We start from the raw sequence: 21,152 nt of genomic DNA on the forward strand, positions 1-21,152 counted from the left end.
TGTAACAGAGAATGATGAAAAAGAATCTCTCTCTCTCTCTCTCTCTCTCTCTCTCTCTCTCTCTCTCTCTCACCCCCCCCCCCCCCCCAGGGATGTTAGCTCTGTGGGGAGAAGGAATTTTTTAAAATGACTGATGGGAACAAGGATTATGATGCCAGTTAGCTTTTCCAAATGTTTTCCCATGAATCAGCACATATCATCTCTTTATGATGAATACAGATCTTTTTGGGAGAAGCAAGGTGATACATGGTTGAAAACTAGTGTTGGGAAATTAGGAAGTCCTGGGTTCAAGTCCCACCTCTGACCCATACTGTCTGGGTGACCCTAGCCAAATCACAGATCCCTCAGGCCTCTAGGCTACTCTCTAAGACTGTAAGCTGTGGGGCAGTCACTAGTCTATATTTGTAGAAAGGATCCCCTCACTTGGAGTTGATATAGATCCATTAAGTGAAGCATCTAATCCAAAAAAAAATCATTAAAAGAATCTTATGAATGAGGACTGTCTAAGACCCAAGAGCTTAGTCCATTTTTTTCATTTAACATATGAATCTCCTCTCTTCTACAACTGCTAGAATTTTCTCCTCCCAATTATTTCTATGTATGTGTTTATATGTAAATATGTATGTAAAATAGGAATGGATGTGCCTCATTAAAATGTGAAAGCAGGATCTGTTTCATTTTTGTTTTGTATTCTTAGCTTCTGGAATAGTGTCTGGCATTCAGCAGATGCTCAATAAATATTTTTGATCAATAGATTGTTCCATGAAGAAATTGAGTCCCAAAGGTTATGGTTAATCTGCCTAAGGTGGCATGACTTGCCCAAGATCCATGTGCCTGAGATCCAGATCTCAGACAACTATTTTTCTTATAACTTTCTCTTCTGATCACCTGACACTACAGGTCATTGTATATGTTGAAGATGTCAATGATGAGGTCCCAGTGTTCACCCAGCAGCAATACAGTCGCCTAGGATTACGAGAGACCGCAGGTATTGGGACATCCGTCGTCGTTGTACGGGCTACAGACCGGGACACAGGTGAGTCCTCCTTTTCCACACACACCCCCACCAAAGAGAAATCCATTCTATGTGAACTTATCCATTGTAATGGCTGCATCATGAAATTTAATAGGGATAAATTGTTTTAATTTTTTTTTTGTTTCAAAAAGAAAATACCAAAGTAAAAAGATGGGAAGCACCTACTTAGCTTGCTACAATTCACATGGAAAAGATAGAAGTGAACTGAAATCTCAATAGGAGCCAGCAATGTGACCTGATAACCCAAAAAGCTAGTTAGGTACTAATGCTAATGTGAATACTACTAATAATAAATAATGATGATATAGATAGATAGATAGATGATAGAAAAGATTCATAAAGCATTTTAAAGTTGACATCATATTTTACAAATATTTTTTCATCTAATCCTCATAATAACTATGGGAGGTGGGGAGAAGCAGAAACCAAGATAAACAGAGGTTAAGGGACTTGCCCAGGTTCACCCCCCCATTAAGAAGGGTCTGAGTCTACATTTGAATTCAGTACTTCAACCTTAATACTAAAGGTTAAAAGCTTGACTCATAGAGGAAAGGGGCACTTCCCCATGAGGTAAAATTCTTCAGGTATTAGTTTTCACCATTTTCCATTAGTTTTTACCCTCCAAGATGAGAAAACTGAAGTGATATATACCCACAATCATATAGCTTATCCAAGGTAGGATTGGAATCCAATTCTTGGTGCCAAGTCTAATCCTCATTATTCACTGCACCATGAAAGTATCTTTGCTTTTTGTCTACCTGTGAAGGAGTCATACTTTAGGAAGTTAACAATTGACATTAATTTTAGCAATTAGCAAGATGACGGTTACTGAAAATTTCCATTTGAGAAAATATGCAAATATTTCTAACACTCTAAAATAATCACCCTTTCTACTCCTACTCAAATACCTGTTTGTTTGAAACTCCATTTAGTTGTGTGAATCTCAGCATTTACAATGATTAAAGCAAGATTGACAGATGAGCTTAGATCATAGGTCACCTTAGAACCAACACTAAGGTGTAGCATCTCTCACTCTTCCCTACATTTCATACCAAAATCCAAACCAGAGAGGTTAGGAAGCAGTACATGCTGGGATTCTCCATTTTCATGGGTCCTAGGTTTCATTCATGATCAACCTCAGTGCAGACTAGTTTGTTTGGGAAGGGGAAGGATTATTTTGTATATGAGATTCACAAAATTCTGCCCTACTTCCAGGGGACGGTGGGCTGGTGATCTACCGCATCCTGTCAGGCTCAGAGGGGAAATTTGAGATTGATGAGAGCACGGGTCTCATCATCACCATTGACTATCTGGACTATGAGACCAAGACAAGCTACCTGATGAATGTGTCGGCTACCGACCAGGCACCCCCATTCAACCAGGGTTTCTGCAGCGTCTACATCACTCTCCTCAATGAGCTAGATGAGGCCGTGCAGTTCTCTAATGCTTCCTACGAGGCTGCCATCATGGAAAATCTACCCTGGGGCTCTGAGGTGGTGAGGGTACAAGCATTCTCCATTGACAACATCAACCCGATAGCCTACAGATTTGACCCTTATACTAGCCCCCAGGCCCGGGCCCTTTTCAAAATCGATTCGGTCACGGTAAGTTAGAGGGCACAGCAAAGATGGGTATGGGGTGAGTGGTCACACACTGCCTACTTACTCCCTCTGGTTGCTCCCCACTTGGATCTTCCCTTTCCCCAACAGGGTGTAATCACTATCAAGGGCCTGGTAGACAGGGAGAAAGGAGACTTCTATACCCTGACGGTTGTGGCAGATGATGGAGGTCCCAAAATGGATTCTACTGTGGTAAGTCAATAGCTCATCAAGAGTGATGCAGGGGGCTAGTCTGATTGACAGTTTGTAGCTCAGCAAACTTTGACAGACTCTGGGAGCAGAACAAAGTCCAAAGAGGAGAGATAAGGTAAAAGGGATGTGTATTAGTGCAGGTTGGAGAAAGGCGAGGATTCCAGGATGTCCCAAGGTCCAAATGGTCTGGAATAATCTTGGACCTATGACATTCCCAGAAGGGTCCCATCTTTCCACAATCATGTTGTCCTGGGTCTAAGCTGTAGCATGGAACACACCCTTCTGAGGGTCAGATTTCTCAACCTCATACTGGATAGTAGAACCCAGGAAAGGGGGAGTAAGGATGGTATATCTTCATCAAGTCAGACACCCTGAGTTCTTCCACTAAGCCTTCCACCCAGTGACCAGCTGAGTACCAACTAAAAGGAAAGACTGAATCAATAACCATTATATATCTCTCTACTTCTTTCCTGCTATCCGCTCTGCAGAAGGTGAGTAAAAGGATGTGCTGGTTTCTTTTCCCTTTCTGTTTTCTGTTTTGGGGACACTGTCTACTCTGGCATGAGTCTTGGCCACAAGCCTTCAGCTAACCCTCCTTCCTTCCAGAGTACTATTACAAACAGAGAACAGTTCTTCACCCGTTCCCTGCATGGATATTCTCTGTTCTAGTCTTTTCTGCCCTTGACCCAACTCTGCCAAACAGCCTAATAAGCATTGATTATGATCAGTGTTAAGTCCCATGGTGGGGTAGAAAAGGAAGAGAAATAAGCGGGTGTTGCCCCCAAACAAGAAGCCAAGACTGACACACAAAATCAAAAGCCATCCATAAGAACCATTCTTGACCAAATGGACAATTTGTGGATAGACACATGCTTTGAGAAAATCTCAGGGAAAGGGGAGATTTAAGAACTTAAAATTAAGATTAAAGATCACTTTAAGATATCATAGTCAGAGGAGACTTCAGATTTGTAAGACATGAGAAGCAGGTGGGGGAAAGTTTTGACCTTGGAGACAAAGGGCCTAGATCTGAATTCCCAGCTTGCCCACCAGGATTTTTGACATAGACTCCCCTTTACCCTTAAGATCTCTCTGAGTCTCAGTTTTCCCATCTTTATAATGAGGGGGTTATACTTGATGGCCCCCCATATTTCCTTTCAGCTCTAAATCTATTCTCCTCTAGCTTCATTTGACTTTGAAGGAAGGCAATAATTTGGATAGGATGGTTAAGGACATTCCAAGAGGAAAGGAGAAGGAAAAGGCCAGTCCTGAGGTAGACATTAGTGCTTAGATTTTAGAGAAGGAGGAAAAAGAAGACGAGAATTACCATTTATATAGTGCTTTAAGGTTTGCAGAACATTTCCTTCTTTTGATCCAGGTGCTATTATTATTCCTATTTTTAAAATGAGATAATATTTGTAAAGCACTGAGCAAAGTTACTGGCATATAGTAGGCGCTCTCTAAATCTTGGCTATAATTATTATTTTAGATATGGGAAAACTGAGGCTGAGAAGAATGAAGTGACTTGCTCAGGGTCACACTGCTAGTGTGAAGTGGGATTTAAACTCGGGTCTTCCTGACTCTGAACCTAAGATTGTATTTACTCACCACCTAGCTGCCAGAAGAATCAGAAGATTCCAATTATAGACAAGTTTCTATTATCTACATGTGGCCCATCCACTGGGGATCACATCCCGGTTAGGATTTCCTTCCCCACCCAGCATTTGGCTTTGCCAGCTTGCTCCTGGCACCTCCCTTTCCCTCCATGGTCAGTTTGAGTATGCTCAGGATGAATAGACTCATTTTAATATTGGCCTAAGAGAGTCACTGAGAAGGAAAATTTGCTGTGGGAGAAATAACGTATCATGCATTTCAAAAGCCAGACATAGCTATCTTTAGGCTATTTGCATCACTGCTTCCATCAAGAAAATTGAGAATCATCGGCGTCTGGTTGCTCGGTAGAGGTTCCTATGCAATTCAGGAAGGGACAGGTTGGCTTTGAGCAGCTGTCATGCCATTTGGTCTGTGACACTGTAAAGAAACTGGTCCCCTGACCCATCCTTTCCTGAGTGTTTTCTCCTTCCTCGTGGGATCATAGAGTTAGAGATGAAATGAATCTTCAAGGTCATCCTGTCCTCATTTCATACCTGAGGAATCAGAAAACCCAGAGAGGCTGTGTCCTCTCCAAGGTCGAATGAGGCTCACCTCTCCTGGACCCTATCCCATGGGCAGCCACTACAGTATGGCTTGCTATTCTATTCCCAGAAATGCCTGTGTGACTCCCCCAGAGTCTCCCAAACTCTGACTAGCTCCCTCCTTCCTTCACCTTAGCATCCCTGAGATAGAAATTCTCAACATATCTAAATCTAAAACTATTAATCTGCCTATACCTGACCCTTCTCCTGACTTCCCTCTTTATAATAACATTACCATCATCCCAGTCTTTTTATCTTCTTATCTTGGACTCTTCTCCATCTTCCAATGAGGTGTCACATCTCAAAGATGCCACCTTGGCAACATCTTCCCTCTTTTCTAAACTCACATGGTCAGCACCATCATGGTGTTCAGGGTTTTCTCAGTTCTTACCTGAACTATTGCAATAGCTTCCAATACAGTCTATATCTCTGCTTTCTCTCTTCTCCATCCCATCCTCCATACAACTGCCAAGATCACCTTCCTTATATAGTTTTCATTCTTTTTTTTTTAGCTTTTTTTTTGCAAGGCAATGGGGTTAAGTGGCTTTCCCAAGGCCACACAGCTAGGTAATTAGTGTCTGAGAATGAATTTGAACCCAGGTACTCCTGACTCCAGGGCCAGTGCTTTATCCATTGCACCACCTAGCCGCCCCTATAGTTTTCATTCTAATGTCACTCTAGTACTCAAAAACCTTCTGTAGCTCCCTATTGTCTTGAGGGTGAACTATAAACCATTCAGAAACATCCAAGATCTAGTTCCGATTTACCTTTTCCTATTAGTTCCCCATAAGTATATCATATTCCAGGCAAATAGTTACTTCCCAAATTAAAGCGTAATTTCTTACCTCCCCTGTGTTTATTCACTCTTCATCTCTCTGCCTTTTGGAATACTTCAAGAGTTAGCTCAGGTACCAATATTGTTCTCCATCTAGTTTCTGCTGATTTCCATTTCCACCCCGCCAAAAGTTCTTTTCTCCCCACATTTTCCTAGAAGGGATAGGGAGCCAATGGAGCTTATTGGGCAAGGGAATGGCATGGTCAGATATGCTTTTTAGAAAGATTCCTTTGACAACTGAGTTGCCAGAAACTTGTGATAGGAAGACTAACCAACAATATGATGGTGAGGTGAGGGTCTGCAACAGGGTGGTGGCAGTGTCAGAGTATATTAGAAGTGTCATAAACGTGGAATCGACAGTCCTTAGCTACAGTAATATGGAAGTTTGAAAGGGAAGATCAGTTTGGGGAAAACCAGGGTAAGTTCCATTTTAGACAGGTTGAGTTTAAGAAACCTATAGGATATATGGTATAAAATGTCTGAAAAGTAGTTGAATATATGAGATTGGTGGTTAGGAGAAATTAGGTCTGGATTTCTATGATCATTGAATTCATGGGAATTGATGGGGAATTGATGGGACCACCTAATAATATAGCCCAGAAGAGGGTCCAGGATAGAGCCCTAGGGGTTACCCACAATAAGTGGGTAGCAAAGAAAATCCAGGAGTGGCCAGATAGGTACAAGAGGAACCAGGAGAGTGCAAGGTCATGAAACCTAAAGGAAATCATCAAGGAGAAGAAGGGAGTCGACATGCCAAAGACTTCGGAAAGATCAAGGAAGATAAGAATTGAGAAAAGAGTATTAAATTGGGTCATCAAAGGAGAAGCTAGGTGGTGCAGTGGATAGAGCACCAGCCCTGGGGTCAGGAGGACCTGAGTTCAAATATGACCTCAGACACTTAATAATTGTCTATCTGTGTGGCCTTGGGCAAGTCATTTAACCCCATTGCCTTAAATAAAAAAAATAAAAAATTAAATTGGGTCATCATGAGAGGGTTAGGGACTTTGAAAAGAGCAGTTTCAATTGAATAATGAGGTTGGAAGCCAGACCACAGAGAGACAAGAAGAGGTGAGAGAAAAGGAAGTAGGGGCACCCATAGCAGACAGCCTCCTCAGAGATTTTAACTACAGATGGAAGGAGAGATATGAAATAATATCTACAGGGGATAGACAAATCTGATGAAAGTTTTTGAGATTAGGGAGATAAGGGCAAGTACATTGTAGGCAGAAAGGAAGTGACCAGTAGATTAAGAAAGTTTGAAGATAAATGAGAGAATAGATGACAATGGGAGCAATCTGTCAAAGATGGGATAGAATTTCACAAAGGGTTTGCCTTAGTAAGCAGAAGAGCTATTTCATGTGTGAGACAGAGCTAAAGGAGAAGACAATGACAGAATGCATCTGGGTGATGTGAGATGAGGAAGATGGGAGAAGAGAGAGCTCCCAGCAAATTTTTTTTCAATAAAATATAAGACAAGGTTCTCCCCTGAGACTGAGGCAAAAAAAAAAAAAGGTTTCAAAGGGCCTTTGTAGAATTAGCAAGTGCCCCAGGGAAAATGGCTCATTATCTATTTTCAACTAATTGGAAATGGGGACCCAGACAAGGAAGATCTCACTTCAGATACCACTTGCCAAGGGAAGAAGTTCCATCCAGTCATTTCCTATTTTAACTTCCTTTTCTCAATAACTAGTTATTAAACTCAGATTGAGCTCCTTCAGAACACGGACTACTTTTTTGTAGCTTTGTAAGTGATGGAAATAACAGGTACTTCATAAATGTTTGCTGATGGACTTCCTTTTTAATTTTTTTATTTTACTTTAAGACAATAGGGTTAAGTGACTTGCCCAAGGTCACACAGCTAAGTAATAAGTGTCTGAAGTAGGATTTGAACTCGGATCTTCCTGATTCTAGAACTAGTGCTTGCTCCAATGTGCCACCTAGATGGCCCCTGCTTATTGACTTCTGGAGTAGTACATCAAGCATCCTAAGCATCCTTGCCCCCTCCCCAGTTATTATGACTCTGTATACAAGTCTGATCTTTTTCTTAGAGTCCAGGGTTCCAGAGTCTTCCATGATTACCCATGTCTAACCACTACCCTCTTGCTACGGTTGAAGTGACAGTACATTAAGAAAATCATTCTTCTTTTCCCTTTTTTCCTAGTCACCTGATTTCTTTCCAGGACACACTGTCTATCCCCTGATCTCTACCCTCAAGATGCCTTTGGCAGAGGGGCATCTAGGTGGCACAGTAGATAGAGCACCAGCCCTGGAGTCAGGAGTACCTGAGTTCAAATCCGGCCTCAGGCACTTAATAATTACCTAGCTGTGTGGCCTTGGGCAAGCCACTTAACCCCATTGCCTTGCAAAAGCCTAAAAAAAAAAAAAAAAAGAATCCTTTGGCAGAACCTCAGTTAAGAGTTCTGCCTTAAAAATACCAACCCTTTTCTCCATCCACCCCCCCCCCAGAATCTCTTTAACATGTGGGGGGGAATGTGGGCAGGGGACTTTTAAAGGTGACAGTTTCCTCTGCTGAATCTCAGATCAGTAACCTAAAACCACAACTTTACCTTTCTCCTCTCCCCAAAAGCCTCCTCTCTGCCCCCCAGGGCAGACAGACTCAAATGTAAGGTAGCAGCCATGGAGTCTTTCCATCAGCCCTGGACCTCTTCCCACCTCAAAATGCTGAAAAGGGAAAATCTGGCACCTGAATCCCCACAACATGGCCATGGAAAGGTCAACCACATTCCTGGGCTCTCTTTCTCTGATTCTCCCCTCCATCGGTCAGATTTCCCACTCAGGCTCTGACCCACCTCATTACTAACAATCTGCCTTCTCCTTCCTAAGTCTCAGTCCTCTCACCATGGCCAAGATCTCTGCACCTTTGACCACCAGGTGATCATGAAAAATAACCATAGATAAAAAAAACAGACCCTAAAATATGTGTAACCTGCCTCTTGCCACGCCCTCAAAGACTTGGCCCCAGAAGTCTCGGGGGACCCAGGACCCCTCATGCCAGTTGGTCAAGCTGCCTAAAATCCCCTGTATTCCAAAGAGCTTCTGCTTAATCTGAGACCAAGGTAGCATTCCTAGGTGCCACAGCTTCAATGAAAAATCAAGTAGAATCCCTGAAACACCGTTCCATTAGAGTGAAATAAAGAAATGAGATGTTTGGATCTTGGTTTTTTTCCTTATCTATAAAATTATTTCTAAGAATCATTCTAGCTCTAAAATCCTATAGTTAGTTGGGAGACAGGTGTAAATAGAATGGTTTGGCCATGAAGAAATGGAATAGTTTATCCAGAAAGGAATGATGGAGGAATGGTTTCAGAATCCTTCTAAGAAAATCCCTACACACACACACACACACACACACACACACACACACACACACACAAACACAAACACAAACACAGACTCACTCACTCATGCATACACTTCCTGAGCTTTCAGCATCAGATAAAGTCAAGATCCTTGGATCAGCAACCAAGTCCTTCCTTTAAGTGCTCCCCTCTAAGAGGAATCGGGGTAGGAAGGAAGAGTCAAATGGGGAGAAGGGCTCAGAATTATTCATTTCTCTCCCACCACTGAAGGGTTGGGAATCATGGAGAATGAAGTTAGGCCTAAAGAGGAAAGAGAAACAATTATAAATGAACAGAGGGAAAAAAACATATTTCAGCTGAACTAAAGAAGATTACAGATCCTCATATAATCTCTAGGAAGTCATGCAAAGCCCACAGTGCATGGATCAGGAAAAGAGGCTAGAAGCTGAATGCTTACTCATCCCCTTCTCACTCACTAATATTTAGGGACCAGTCCCCAGCAAATCACAAAGCCATAGAAAATGGGAGGCGACCAGGGCGAGGAATATACTGAGTTGAGAATGTGTGTGAGTGTATATGAATACGATAACTTATCACACAGGTAACATGAGGCATTCACCCTGACAATCAGTCAGCATATTCTGCCACTTCATAAGAAGGTCAGAGCTGTTGACTCAAAATAAATGAGTTCATTTGCATGTACTTTGTACATCAATAATAGGCAAGCAAGGAAACCCTATGTTCCTTCCCCTGCCCCAGATCTCCCTCAGCTTCCTACTACCCTCCCCGCCCCCAACCTTTATTCTGTAAAGATAAGCATGGGCCCATTCTTTAAAAATAGCTGGTATAGAGCACCAGTCCTGGAGTCAGAGGGACCTGAGTTCAAATCCAACCTCAGACATTTAATAATTACCTAGCTGTATGATCTTGGACAAGTCACTTAACCCAATTGCCTTGCAAAAACAAATAATAAAAAATAAAAACAGCCTGTTGAGTTGAAGGTGTTAGAATCCAGGTAGATAACCAGTTTCTTTGCTTTGCCCCAAGCCACACCCATCTTCCAGGGCTTAATGTCAGCCCCAGTAGGGTTTTTTTTCCACTTTACTCCTCAAGATGAACTTGGATTCCAACCCACATCAATCAGAACTCCATTGTTGTGCTTCATGAGGAGTGTGGATCATGGAGGTCTTGCCTCACCACATGGCCCACTTTTGGGCTGAGGAGGGTCTGAGGTAGAGAGATCAGGGGTCTCTGACCACACCCTTCCACCTTTTCCAGGTCTACATCACAGTGTTGGACGAGAATGACAACAGCCCTCAATTTGACCCTACCTCTGACTCGGCAGTCAGCGTCCCAGAAGACTACGCTGTAGGGCGACGGGTAGCAGTTGTCACAGCCCAGGATGCTGACATAGGCAGCAATGGGCAGGTAGGGGCACACCTGAGGCCTCCCCTGTGAGAAGGGTACTTTAGATGATTCAACTGGAGGGGAGGGAGGTCATCAGGACTATTTCTTTGTTCATAAGCACATAAGCACTGGTCTTGAGCTGAAGACAGAGCTGGCCAGATGAAAGTCTCCATTCAAGCTGCGAGATGAAGAACTGAGCCAAGCAAGGTGGAAAGTGGGGTCCAGGGTCCCTAGGAGGGAGTCCTGGTCAGGGTTTGTATCATGAGGGAACTCCCCTTCTTGAGCTGTCAATCACTTAAAGCAACAAGTCACAATGAGTGAGAACTAATAGCAGGAGAACATGCTTACCCACACCCCCAGAGCTTCCAAATCAGCCAAGCAAATCCAAATAAACTTTCATCTAGAACGTATCCAACACCTGGGTAGGCACTGCAGGCCCTCTTTTTGTCCAGTCCAGATCTGTATTGTCATCCTTTGGGAGCCCCCAGGCTAGAATCCACTTCCACCAATGAAGATCCCCAATTTGTCGATAACTTTGCATCTCAGAAGAACCAAGATGTTGATTGACTTAGCCCAAATTATCTAGGTCAGAGGCAGGTCCTGAAGTCAAGTCTTTGTGACTATGATCCACTATTCATTATGACCCAATCCCTGCCCTCAAGGAGCTCACATTCATAGTGTGCACACAATACCAGGAATCCCCAAGCACCAAACCCAGTAGCTAATACAGCCAAATCCAGAATCAGAGAACTTGTGGTCATATCCCAGCTGTGTTACCTCATGCTGCTTGTGTGACCTTGGTTGGGCAAATCATTCCTTCTGATTGGATCTCAGTTTCCTCAGCTGTAAAATGAGAAGGTTGGGCTAGATGACCTTTGAGGTCACTTCTGGCTATCTAGAATCTATTAAATAGCCTGGCATGATGTGACCAAGTACATTCCCTTTGATCCCTTTGAAAGTAAGTCTGTGTTTTAAAAAAATTTAATTAAATTAAAAAGAAAAAGCAAAGTCTTGTCATTTTATACAATTATGGTCCTCCATGAAGCTCTATCCGAGGAAAATCATAAAGATACATCAGAGAAATTGGGACTCAACTGCAAGTCTCTTAGTTCTGTGTTCTCTATAGAGTAGGAGCTTCCTGAGGGCAGGGACTGTCTTTTGTCATTCTTTGCATCATCCCGGCCCTTAGAAGACAGTCAGTGACTTAGTGACTAACTATGAACAAGACCATGTCATGTTCTATGCTTATCCATCAAACAGTCAAACAACTAATAAGCATTTCTTAAGTCCAGGTCCTAGACCAGGTTCTGTGGTTAGCACCAAAATACAAATGGAAAGTGATACTGGCCCTGCCTTTGGAGAATTTACACTATAATTGGGTGTGGGACCACAACACAGATAAACTAAGATATAAGTAATCCCAACATAAGAGTAACGCCCATCTTTTGGAGTAGATGGAAACATTTGAGGGCACTACCTAATAAACTACTTTCATCCAAGTTTCTTTGCAAGTGAGTGATTGCAAAGAAAATGACCCATATTTCTCCAGAGAGTAAATCTGGATAAGTTTCAAACATTTGAACCTTCTTACTTGTGATGCAATAGAGTAAGAGCAGAGTGATAACTTCCATTTGTGTGTGCTGCTCAAGAGAGCTGATTGTGGGGCAGCTAGGTGGCGCAGTGGATAGAGCATCGGCCCTGGAGCCAGGAGTACCTGAGTTCAAATGTGGCCTCAGACACTTAATAATTACCTAGCTGTGTGGCCTTGGGCAAGCCACTTAACCCCATTGCCTTGCAAAAAACTTTAAAAAAAGAGAGAGAGAGAGAGCTGATTGTTAAATTTCCAATGTGAGCATTTACACCTCAAAAGTCTGCAAGCTAGTGTTCGCTTTGTTGTTCTGTTGATTGTCTAGCCTTAAAAAAGTAGGAGAAAATTTTAGTGATGCTGATTAAATTTAAAAGAATGTCATCTTTTTTTCAGAGTTGGTTGTTCAACATTCACCAATACATACCCGGACCTTCACTGTTCTCTCACTCCTCCCATCTTTCCAATTCTCCTTTTTAATATCCCTTCTTCTTCTTCTGCCAGGTATCATTCTATCTGACCTCAGGAAACATTGGTGGGGCCTTTGAAATTCTCACCACCAATGACTCCATTGGTGAGGTGTTTGTGGCCAGGCCCCTGGACAGAGAACAATTGGATCACTATATTCTCAAGGTAAGTAAACCCTGCCCCTCTCACCTGGGCTGATCTAGAACCTCAAGCCCACTGATGTTGTGGAACAAAGCTTATTACCTCCAAGAGCTTTGGTGTTGTCTCCATATTCCATTCCACGATGGTACCCTTAAATCTGGAGTCAAATCTGGGTCAGTGTCTCAATTCTGCCATATCATTCCTTTATGACCTTAGGTTTGTCACTTAACTCCTTATCTACAAAATGTCAATGTTGAATCAGATGGCCTCCTTGGTTCCTTCTAGTTCTAAATCTAGGATCCTTTAATCTAGTCTCTCTACCGACTTGATGTCTTTCCCATTGATCAGGATAACTTTCCCCTAGGTCAGGATAAACCGAACAAGGCAGGAAGTGCCTAGGTGAGTCATTTGTCTGTACCTTTCCAGAGGTTCATTGACTTACCCATGGTTATACAGGCAGGACATGTCAGAATTTAGATCTTTGACTCTAAGTCACTTTTCATTATCATTCCACTGGAGGAGAACAAGAAGGGTTGAATAGAAAAGTTTTGTGTTCAGAGCAGGGAATGACCAAGGTTTCTATAGGGGTTGCCTTAAGAGCAAAAGGTGATTTAGAGAGACATTTAGAGATGATGCTTGGTTTCAGTCCTGCCCTGTCTCTAACTCACTACATGTCTCAGTTTCCCCATCTGAAAACTGGAGAAAATAACACTTACCCTACCTATAAGACTGTTGTAAGCATCAAATGGAATGAAATATGGAAACATATCTCAAAAAAACTAATCAACTTTTTCTGGGTTATTTTTTTTGTTTTGTAATGAGACATTTTGGCAAGGAAGGAAGTAGGTCATGGAAAGACAGATTAGGACATGATGGTGATAGACGAATCACAAAGATTTCTTGACATCACACTAAGATTTTTAAAAAAGAAAGGAAGTTAAGAAGCAACCTCGAGCCTAACTTCTGACTTGACTGGGGTCACAGAGCCAGTTAAGTGTGAAGGCAGTGTTTTGAATTTGGGTCTTTCTGATTCCAGGGTCAAGATACTACCCACTTAACCTCACAGCCTCTTATTTTGTACCTTGAAAAGCAAATTCAGATTGTCCCTTGTTGCTATCTTGTAGCTCTGGTTTAGGGGAGGATGAGTGAGGAGCCTGGGCAGGGTGTCCAGAGCTAGATGAGACAACTGCTCCAAGAAGGAATATCCTGCCTCTCCTGAGCATTGTCCATTGTGTCTAGTTTAGGATTGGTCTCCTCAGGTGCCTCATACAGAAGACCTTTCAGAAGCTTTGGGTCTGGCCAGCAGCTACAGTAAATCCATTAAAGACAGAAGAGAGGAACCAAAAGCAGGTCAAGCTTGGGAACTAGAATTTAAGAGACAGACAAGAGGGGAAGAGAGAGACAGAGACAAAGAGTCAGCAAAAGAGAAAGACAGAGAGAGAAACAGAGACAGACAAAGAGATAGAGATAGAGACATATAGAATCAGAGACAGAGACAGAGAGATGGGGACAAAGAGACAGATACAGAGAAAGACAGAAACAAGAGAGACATACAGAGAGACAGAGACAGAAAGATAGAGAGAACTACAAATGTAATCTAAGCCAATAAAGATTAGAACTCAGAGATACATAAAATAGAGTCAAAATACAAAGTCAGAACCTCAGGTTCAAACAAGCTTTACAGTCACAAGGCAAATTGGAAGGTAGACAGTTGTAAACCAATATTATTCTCTGTCTTCCTTTACCAATTGAATGCATGGTCTGGACCAGCCTAGGAGGTAGATGTGAATCAGTGGGTTCCAAGCTTCCCTCCTGGCAGCCAGCCTTTGTCATTGTTAGATCCAAAGCTATAATCTGTTCCTCCTCCTATGATCCCATGATCGCCACCCTTATCTACTTCCTTCTCTCCCTCCCCTACAGATTGTGGCAATTGATGGTGGTTCCCCTCCCAGAAAGAAAGACCATATCTTGCGGATCACCATTCTAGATGTCAACGATAATCCTCCTGTCATTGAGAGCCCCTTTGGGTACAACGTCAGTGTGAATGAGGTAAGCTCAACCTTCTGACCCCCACCCTGATGTCCAAGAAGCATCACTCCACAACCATTTACTAGTGTCTTCAAGTACCCATTTAATCATTCATTCAACCAATATTTGTTGAGTCTCAACTGTGTCCTAAGCATCCCCAACAGCATTCATTCCTCCAAAGAATCAATCAATCAATCAATCAATGAAGCATTTATTTATTTATTAAGTACTGCCTGTAGGATCTAAAGAGACATGAGTCCATGTCATATGAGAACTGGCTGTAGGAACTGGGGATGTTTTGCCAAGAAAAGAGAAAGCTGAAAGGAGATATGATAGTTATATTCCAGTATCTCAGAGCTGCCAAGTGAAAAAGAAGTGAGGCCTATTTGCTTTGGCCACAGAGAGTAGAACCAGGGACCATGGCAAAATTTGCAAAGGTCAACTTAAGTTTGATGTCAAAAAGAACTTCTGAACATTTACAGCCATCCAAGGGTAGAATGGGGTGTCATAAGAAAAGGCAAGGCTCCCCCTCCTTAAATGTTTACAAACAAATGCTAGATGATCATGAGTTTTCCTAAAATACCACTTATGTCCCTTCTACTTCTCAAATGAAGTATTTAAAGGGCTTATGGTGGCTTATGGTGGCCCAGGCTTTTGTCAGGAGATCTGAATCCTGAAAAGCAACAGGGAACATGTTGGCTACGTCTAAGAGTTTATAATTTCTTTGGGAAATCGCACTGAATTTCATGAAGACTTCAAGATTCAATACTGAACTCATTCTTTTCCCAAAACCCATATTTCTGCCAGGTTTCCCAGAAAATCTTCCACAATCATCATCAAGGACCCTAGTATCCTTCCAGTCCCCTAGATGTGCAACTTGGGTGTCGTCTCATTCATCCTACATATCCAGTGGGTTGTTGCATCTTGTTGTCTCAATCTCAGTGGCATCTCCCATACACATCCCCTCCTCTCCACTCACACAGCCATCACCCAAGTTCAGGCTCTTGCCACCTCCTCACCTCTTGGACTATGACAATAGCTTCCTTTTGGGTCTCCCTTACTCAAGTTTCTCCTTCCTCTAAATCATCCTCCACACCCTAAAATGATTTTCTTAAAATGCAAATGTGATATCACCATTTCCCACATTCAACAAATTCTAATGGCTCACTACTGTCTCTAAGATCAAAGATAAATTTCTTCACAGCACTTTACGCCTTTTCTTATATTCCAGTTCTATTGGTCTACAGATTTGATTTGACAAGTGAGATTTCCCATCTCTATTGTTCCTTATGCCTATGTTCCCTTCTCATTTCTTCCCTGTCTAATCTCTATTTTTTTTCCAAAATTCATTTCAAGCCACCTTCTTCATGAAGTCTTCTCTGACTTTTAGGGAACCCTCATCAAACTACCTTGTATTCATTTTCTATTTGGTCTATATATTCTCATATTGTCTCCTCCTAAAGTATATAAGTTCTTTGTGGAGAGGAACTATTTCATTTTTCTTTGTATCCCTAGCCCTTAGTCCTTAGCACAGTTTTTGATCTCATAATGAATACTTAATGATTCCTTGTTAATTGATTGATTAATGACTCATACATATGAAAAATAGGTAAATAATATAAGGCATTATAGAGTTAGTGCTAAATGAAGAATATACAGGAGTTCCCAATTTGTGGGATATGTTAAGATCAGAGTGTAGTGCATCTTTAATACCAAGCTATGGATCCCTCTTCATCTACAGCTTTCTCCCCAAATTCTACTAGAATTACAAATCTACCCAAAATGAAAGGAATCCTGACTACAGAGAATCATTCCCGCTTTTTTAAAATTTCTTATTGATGTTCTTTTTTAATGTCATCATTTCCTAGTGATTGCTTCCATCATCCCTACCATACATCATCACATTACATCATCACTTCTAACAGACCTAATAACAAAATCTAGCTTAGCAAAACAAGTCAATACATTGGCCATGTCTGAAAATGTAGGCCTTGTTCTACTCCTGTGGTCCACCATCTTTCTGCCCAGTCAGGAGGCACATTTTACTGTCAGTCCTTGGAAATCATTAGTTGGTCCTTTCATGGATCAGAGTACTCAAGTCTTTCAAAGTTATTTTCCCAGATGGTGATATGGTCATCATTTCTTGGTTCTATTTACTTTACTCTGCATCAGTTTATATAAGTCTTCCCAGTTTCTCTGAATTCCTTACACTCATACTTCTTATACAAAAATATTCTATTACATTCATACACTACAATTTGTTTTGATCATACTCCCTTTTCTTTCCTCTTTTTAATTCTCAAGGACTAGGAAAGAGAGTCCTAATCCATCTCCAAAAGAACAGACAGATATCCCCAGATAGCCAATAATCAAAGAATGCTTTTCTCATGCAATCCCAAGAATTTCTCAGTTCAAAAGAATCTTGTGTATTGTTAGGCCAAACTAGGCAAAACCCAAAGTTCCACCTCTTTGAGTTAACTCTGAGCACTAACAAGGCAAAGACAACCCATAAAATCAAACATTATGGAGATTACTGGATAAGGAGGTCACACAGTTCTCAAAAACAGGTCCTCAACCTACGTACTGGACCAACAGCAAATTGATGCTATATCCTTCCTCTCATTGTCTTTTTCACAGAATGTGGGAGGGGGCACAGCTGTTGTTCAAGTGATAGCCACTGACAGGGACATTGGAATCAATAGTGTCCTTTCCTACTACATCACCGGGGGAAATGAGGATATGACCTTCCGAATGGACCGGGTGACTGGAGAGATCGCTACCCGACCCTCCCCACCAGATCGAGAACGCCAGAGCTTCTACCACTTGGTGGTCACTGTGGAGGATGAGGGCACTCCAACTCTCTCGGTAAGTGATGGGCTACAGAGAGGATGGCATCCACAAGGAGAGAGGTTGAAAGGAAATGATGATGCTTTGGGGTTGTGAGGAATGGGAATTCTCTAGAAGAACCAATGAGAGTAATGAGGGCAGAGCTTCGGTGAGTAGAAACTGAATGCTGTTGTGTGGGTGCATCTACTAACATTTCTCATGTTTTCCTTCAATAAATATTTATTTATAGTGTCTCCTGCTGAGAATAAGGGGGCACAATGCTGAATACTGAAGCATTGAGTCATTTCTCCTGGTCCTAACAATCTCTCCCAATAGTGATTCCATCCTTCATCTCACTAGGGATTGTTTGGCTCTGATATATGCTTGGAGTTCTCACCCAAGTAGATCCTACAGGAGTTGGAGGGGAGGAGCTTCAGATAAGGATCCAGGAACCCAAATAATGAAGGAGTTTTAAAGGTCAATCAATCTAACTCCTTCATTTTTACCAAGAGGGAAATTCGGGTCCACAGAAGCAATATGACTTGGCCTAGATCACAAAGGTAGGGAGGGAATCAAGGAGCATATAGGTAGGAGGATTCTCTATACACATGATCATTATCTAGTTAAAGCTGAAAGGAACTTCAGATATCATCTAGAACGAGAGTTTCAAATTCAAATGGAAATAAGGGCCACTAAATTGTACATAAAAATCCCTGCATGCTGCCTAATGACTTAGAAAACCACATAGTAATGTTATCTATTTTCTATTCTATTTTTATTTATTTTGTTAAATGTTTCCCAATTACATTTTAATCTGGTTCCTGCCTAATAGGGATTGTCTGGCAACAAGGCAAGTGTGTTTGATGCCTTTGAGACCTAAGGGCATTAAGTGACTTGTCCAGGATCATGTACATAGTAAGGAAATGATGCAGGATTTGAACCCAGGTCCTCCAAATACAGAGTTGTAGCATTCTTTCTCCTGTAATAATGAAACATTTCCTAGTGGTATCTCAAAGAAAATCAGGATGTTTGGACAAAGACGTGTCACCATAAAATCTTGACCACATTGATGTACTTGGGGAATTGGAGAAATATATATAGCAATAAGATCGTCCCACCCTCAGGTAAATAAAATCATTTCCTTGACATGAATTGGCCACTTTGCCTGGCTTCTTTTTGACTTTATTTGCATAATATTTTGGGAAACAGTTCATCCTAGAGGCAGGGGGCTGACTGTAGTGTTCTCAAGGCCCAGCTATCTAAGATTCTATGAGTCAAAGTCTGTGAGTCAAACTTCCCAAGTAACAGTAGACAAACAATCCTAGGGGGAAGGTACAGAGAAGTCATACCTGCCTTTCAATTCAGATCTATCCCAGCACTGTGCTAAGCCTTGGAGACACAAAAGATAGGAAATCTTGGTATACTTACCCTCATGGACCTAACAATCTATTATGGAGAATGGAGTATGAAAAAATACACAAGAGTAGCCACAATTAAAATATGATTAAGTTAATGACTGAAGTCAAACAGGAAAGACATGAGACATTCAAAGAGAGAAAGAGTACTTCTAACAGGAAAAATATTTCCTAAAGAAAATTGCAACTGGTGGAGATAAAAGGGAGTCCATTGTGTAGACATGAGGTGCTACATGCATCAACCCACAGAGTTGGAAGAAGACAATATGAGGTTGAAGAAAAATGATAGGCCAATTTGGCTAGAATATAAGGGATTAGCCAGGAAAGTAATACAAAATGAAAAGCCATTGAATGGGCTCCGATGTTGATACGGCGTTCGGTAAGCGTTGAGAAATCACCCAAAGATGTTGAACATTAGAAAGTTTGTTAAGTCGTTATTTTTCACATAGACTCTGTGACTCCAGTTTTGGTTTTCTTGGCAAAAATATTGGAGTGGTTTGCCATTTCCTTTTCCAGTTCATTTTACAGAAAAGGAACTGAGACCGAGTTAAGTGACTTGCCCAGGATCATGTAGCTAATGTGTCTTAAGACAGATTTGAACTCCTGAAGATTACTTGGTCAATATTCCTAATAGGTTTTACAGCAGGTGTGAGAGGAGAGATAACACTAGAAGGGGGTCTCTCTCGTTTTTCCAGGGTAGATTGTTAATCTGATCTCTTTTGAATGACCCTGAATCTCACTGAGAAGACCCCCCCGCCAAGTCTTTCGTAACCGACACAATGTCATCTACTAATGTGAACATCTGGAGAATGTCACGAATAGGGAATCTCTCTTCCATTGAAGAGTTGGCAGGACGTCCTTCATGGCCCCGGCAAACACATTTAGTAAACATCTGTCTCCTTGTTTTATGCCTTTCTGGATATGGATCTCCAACAGATTGTTGAATGAAGTTATCTTTACAGTTCCATCTGTCACGGAATCCTGTATGGTTTTAATGCATGCAAGGGAGACACCTTGTTGGAGAGAAGCCTCTATGAGTACCTTGAGAGCCTTTTGTTTTACTGAGACAAATTGGCGAGGATTTTATTTTGTTTTATTTTAAACAAATGATAGAAATAGAAGTATTTGCATTTTTAATTCTTGTCAGTTGTGCAATGGTAAAGATGCGCTTTACTAGAGAAAGTGATCTACAAAATCGACCTGTCATATTTTTGAGTTTTCATGGAGGATATTCTCAAGGTGTACAGGGACCATTATCATACAGACTTGGAGAAATGGGACTTGACCGTTACTGATGTCTTTTTGGCCTTTGGGGGCCAAATACTTTCTATTATTTTTCCCCCATTCTTTTTTGGCATCTCACTATCTGAGATAGCTTGGAATCTGATCCTTCAGTGCATATGCCTCTAGCACTGCTTTTTTTCTGTATGTTGTTGTTATTGAGTCATTTCAGTCATTTCTGACTCTCTGTGACCCCATTTGAGTTTTCTTGGCAAAGATACCAGAGTTTCTTTCTCCAGCTCATCTTACAGTTGAAGGAACTTAGACAAACTTGCCCAGAGTTACCCAGCTAGTTAATGTCTGAGGCTGGATTTGAACTCAGAAAGATGTGTGCCACTCAACTGTCCCTTCTTCTGTATATATTTGCTTATATATACCTATTTTTCTTTGTATGTATGTCATTTTGTACCTAGTACACAGTACATAGACTAATGAAGCAGAAGAGTTCAAATATGATGATCATAGATGAGAAATGTTCCATTTCATAACTATTTGTTGCCTTTATTCACCTACCAGTGCTCTAGGGAATATTTAGATCTCATGAAAAGTTCTCTGCAGATTCAATTTCGCTTTCAAATGATGTTTTATGGTGGAGGTGATACCAGTAGTAATATTGTCGTTGTCCTCCTTTGGCCGAACAAAATGACTCTATTCCTTTCCCATCTAACCCTTTAAACACTTGGAGATTACTATCACATCCCCTTTGAGTCTTTTCTGCTCTTAACATCAAGCATTTATTAAATGCAAGAAACTTCACTGAGAAACACAAAAAAGGGCAGCTACATGGAGTAGTGAATAGAACACCAG

General features: G+C 41.5%; 2 protein-coding genes across 5 annotated transcripts in view; one reads left to right on the forward strand and one right to left on the reverse strand.

Moving 5' to 3' along the window:
* CDH23 (cadherin related 23) overlaps positions 1-21,152 on the forward strand; it is a 460,126-nt gene that overhangs the window by 327,777 nt on the left and 111,197 nt on the right. The window contains exons 27-33 of the mRNA XM_074232774.1: positions 901-1,036; positions 2,252-2,640; positions 2,746-2,847; positions 10,473-10,622; positions 12,691-12,819; positions 14,716-14,844; positions 17,461-17,688. Coding sequence (XP_074088875.1) covers positions 901-1,036; positions 2,252-2,640; positions 2,746-2,847; positions 10,473-10,622; positions 12,691-12,819; positions 14,716-14,844; positions 17,461-17,688 — 1,263 coding nt within the window. The remainder of the gene's footprint in view (positions 1-900; positions 1,037-2,251; positions 2,641-2,745; positions 2,848-10,472; positions 10,623-12,690; positions 12,820-14,715; positions 14,845-17,460; positions 17,689-21,152) is intronic.
* Positions 1-21,152, reverse strand: part of C4H10orf105 (chromosome 4 C10orf105 homolog) — a 49,670-nt gene that overhangs the window by 25,309 nt on the left and 3,209 nt on the right. Inside the window, exon 3 of one of the 4 annotated variants that reach the window (XR_012477782.1) lies at positions 104-6,026. The exons of the other annotated variants lie outside the window; for them this stretch is intronic. The gene's annotated coding sequence lies outside the window, so the exon portion shown is untranslated. Of the gene's footprint in view, positions 1-103; positions 6,027-21,152 lie in introns of those variants that run through there. 4 annotated transcript variants of the gene reach the window in all.

This window comes from Macrotis lagotis, chromosome 4 (assembly GCF_037893015.1).
Source record: "Macrotis lagotis isolate mMagLag1 chromosome 4, bilby.v1.9.chrom.fasta, whole genome shotgun sequence".
Classification (NCBI taxonomy): domain Eukaryota; kingdom Metazoa; phylum Chordata; class Mammalia; order Peramelemorphia; family Peramelidae; genus Macrotis; species Macrotis lagotis.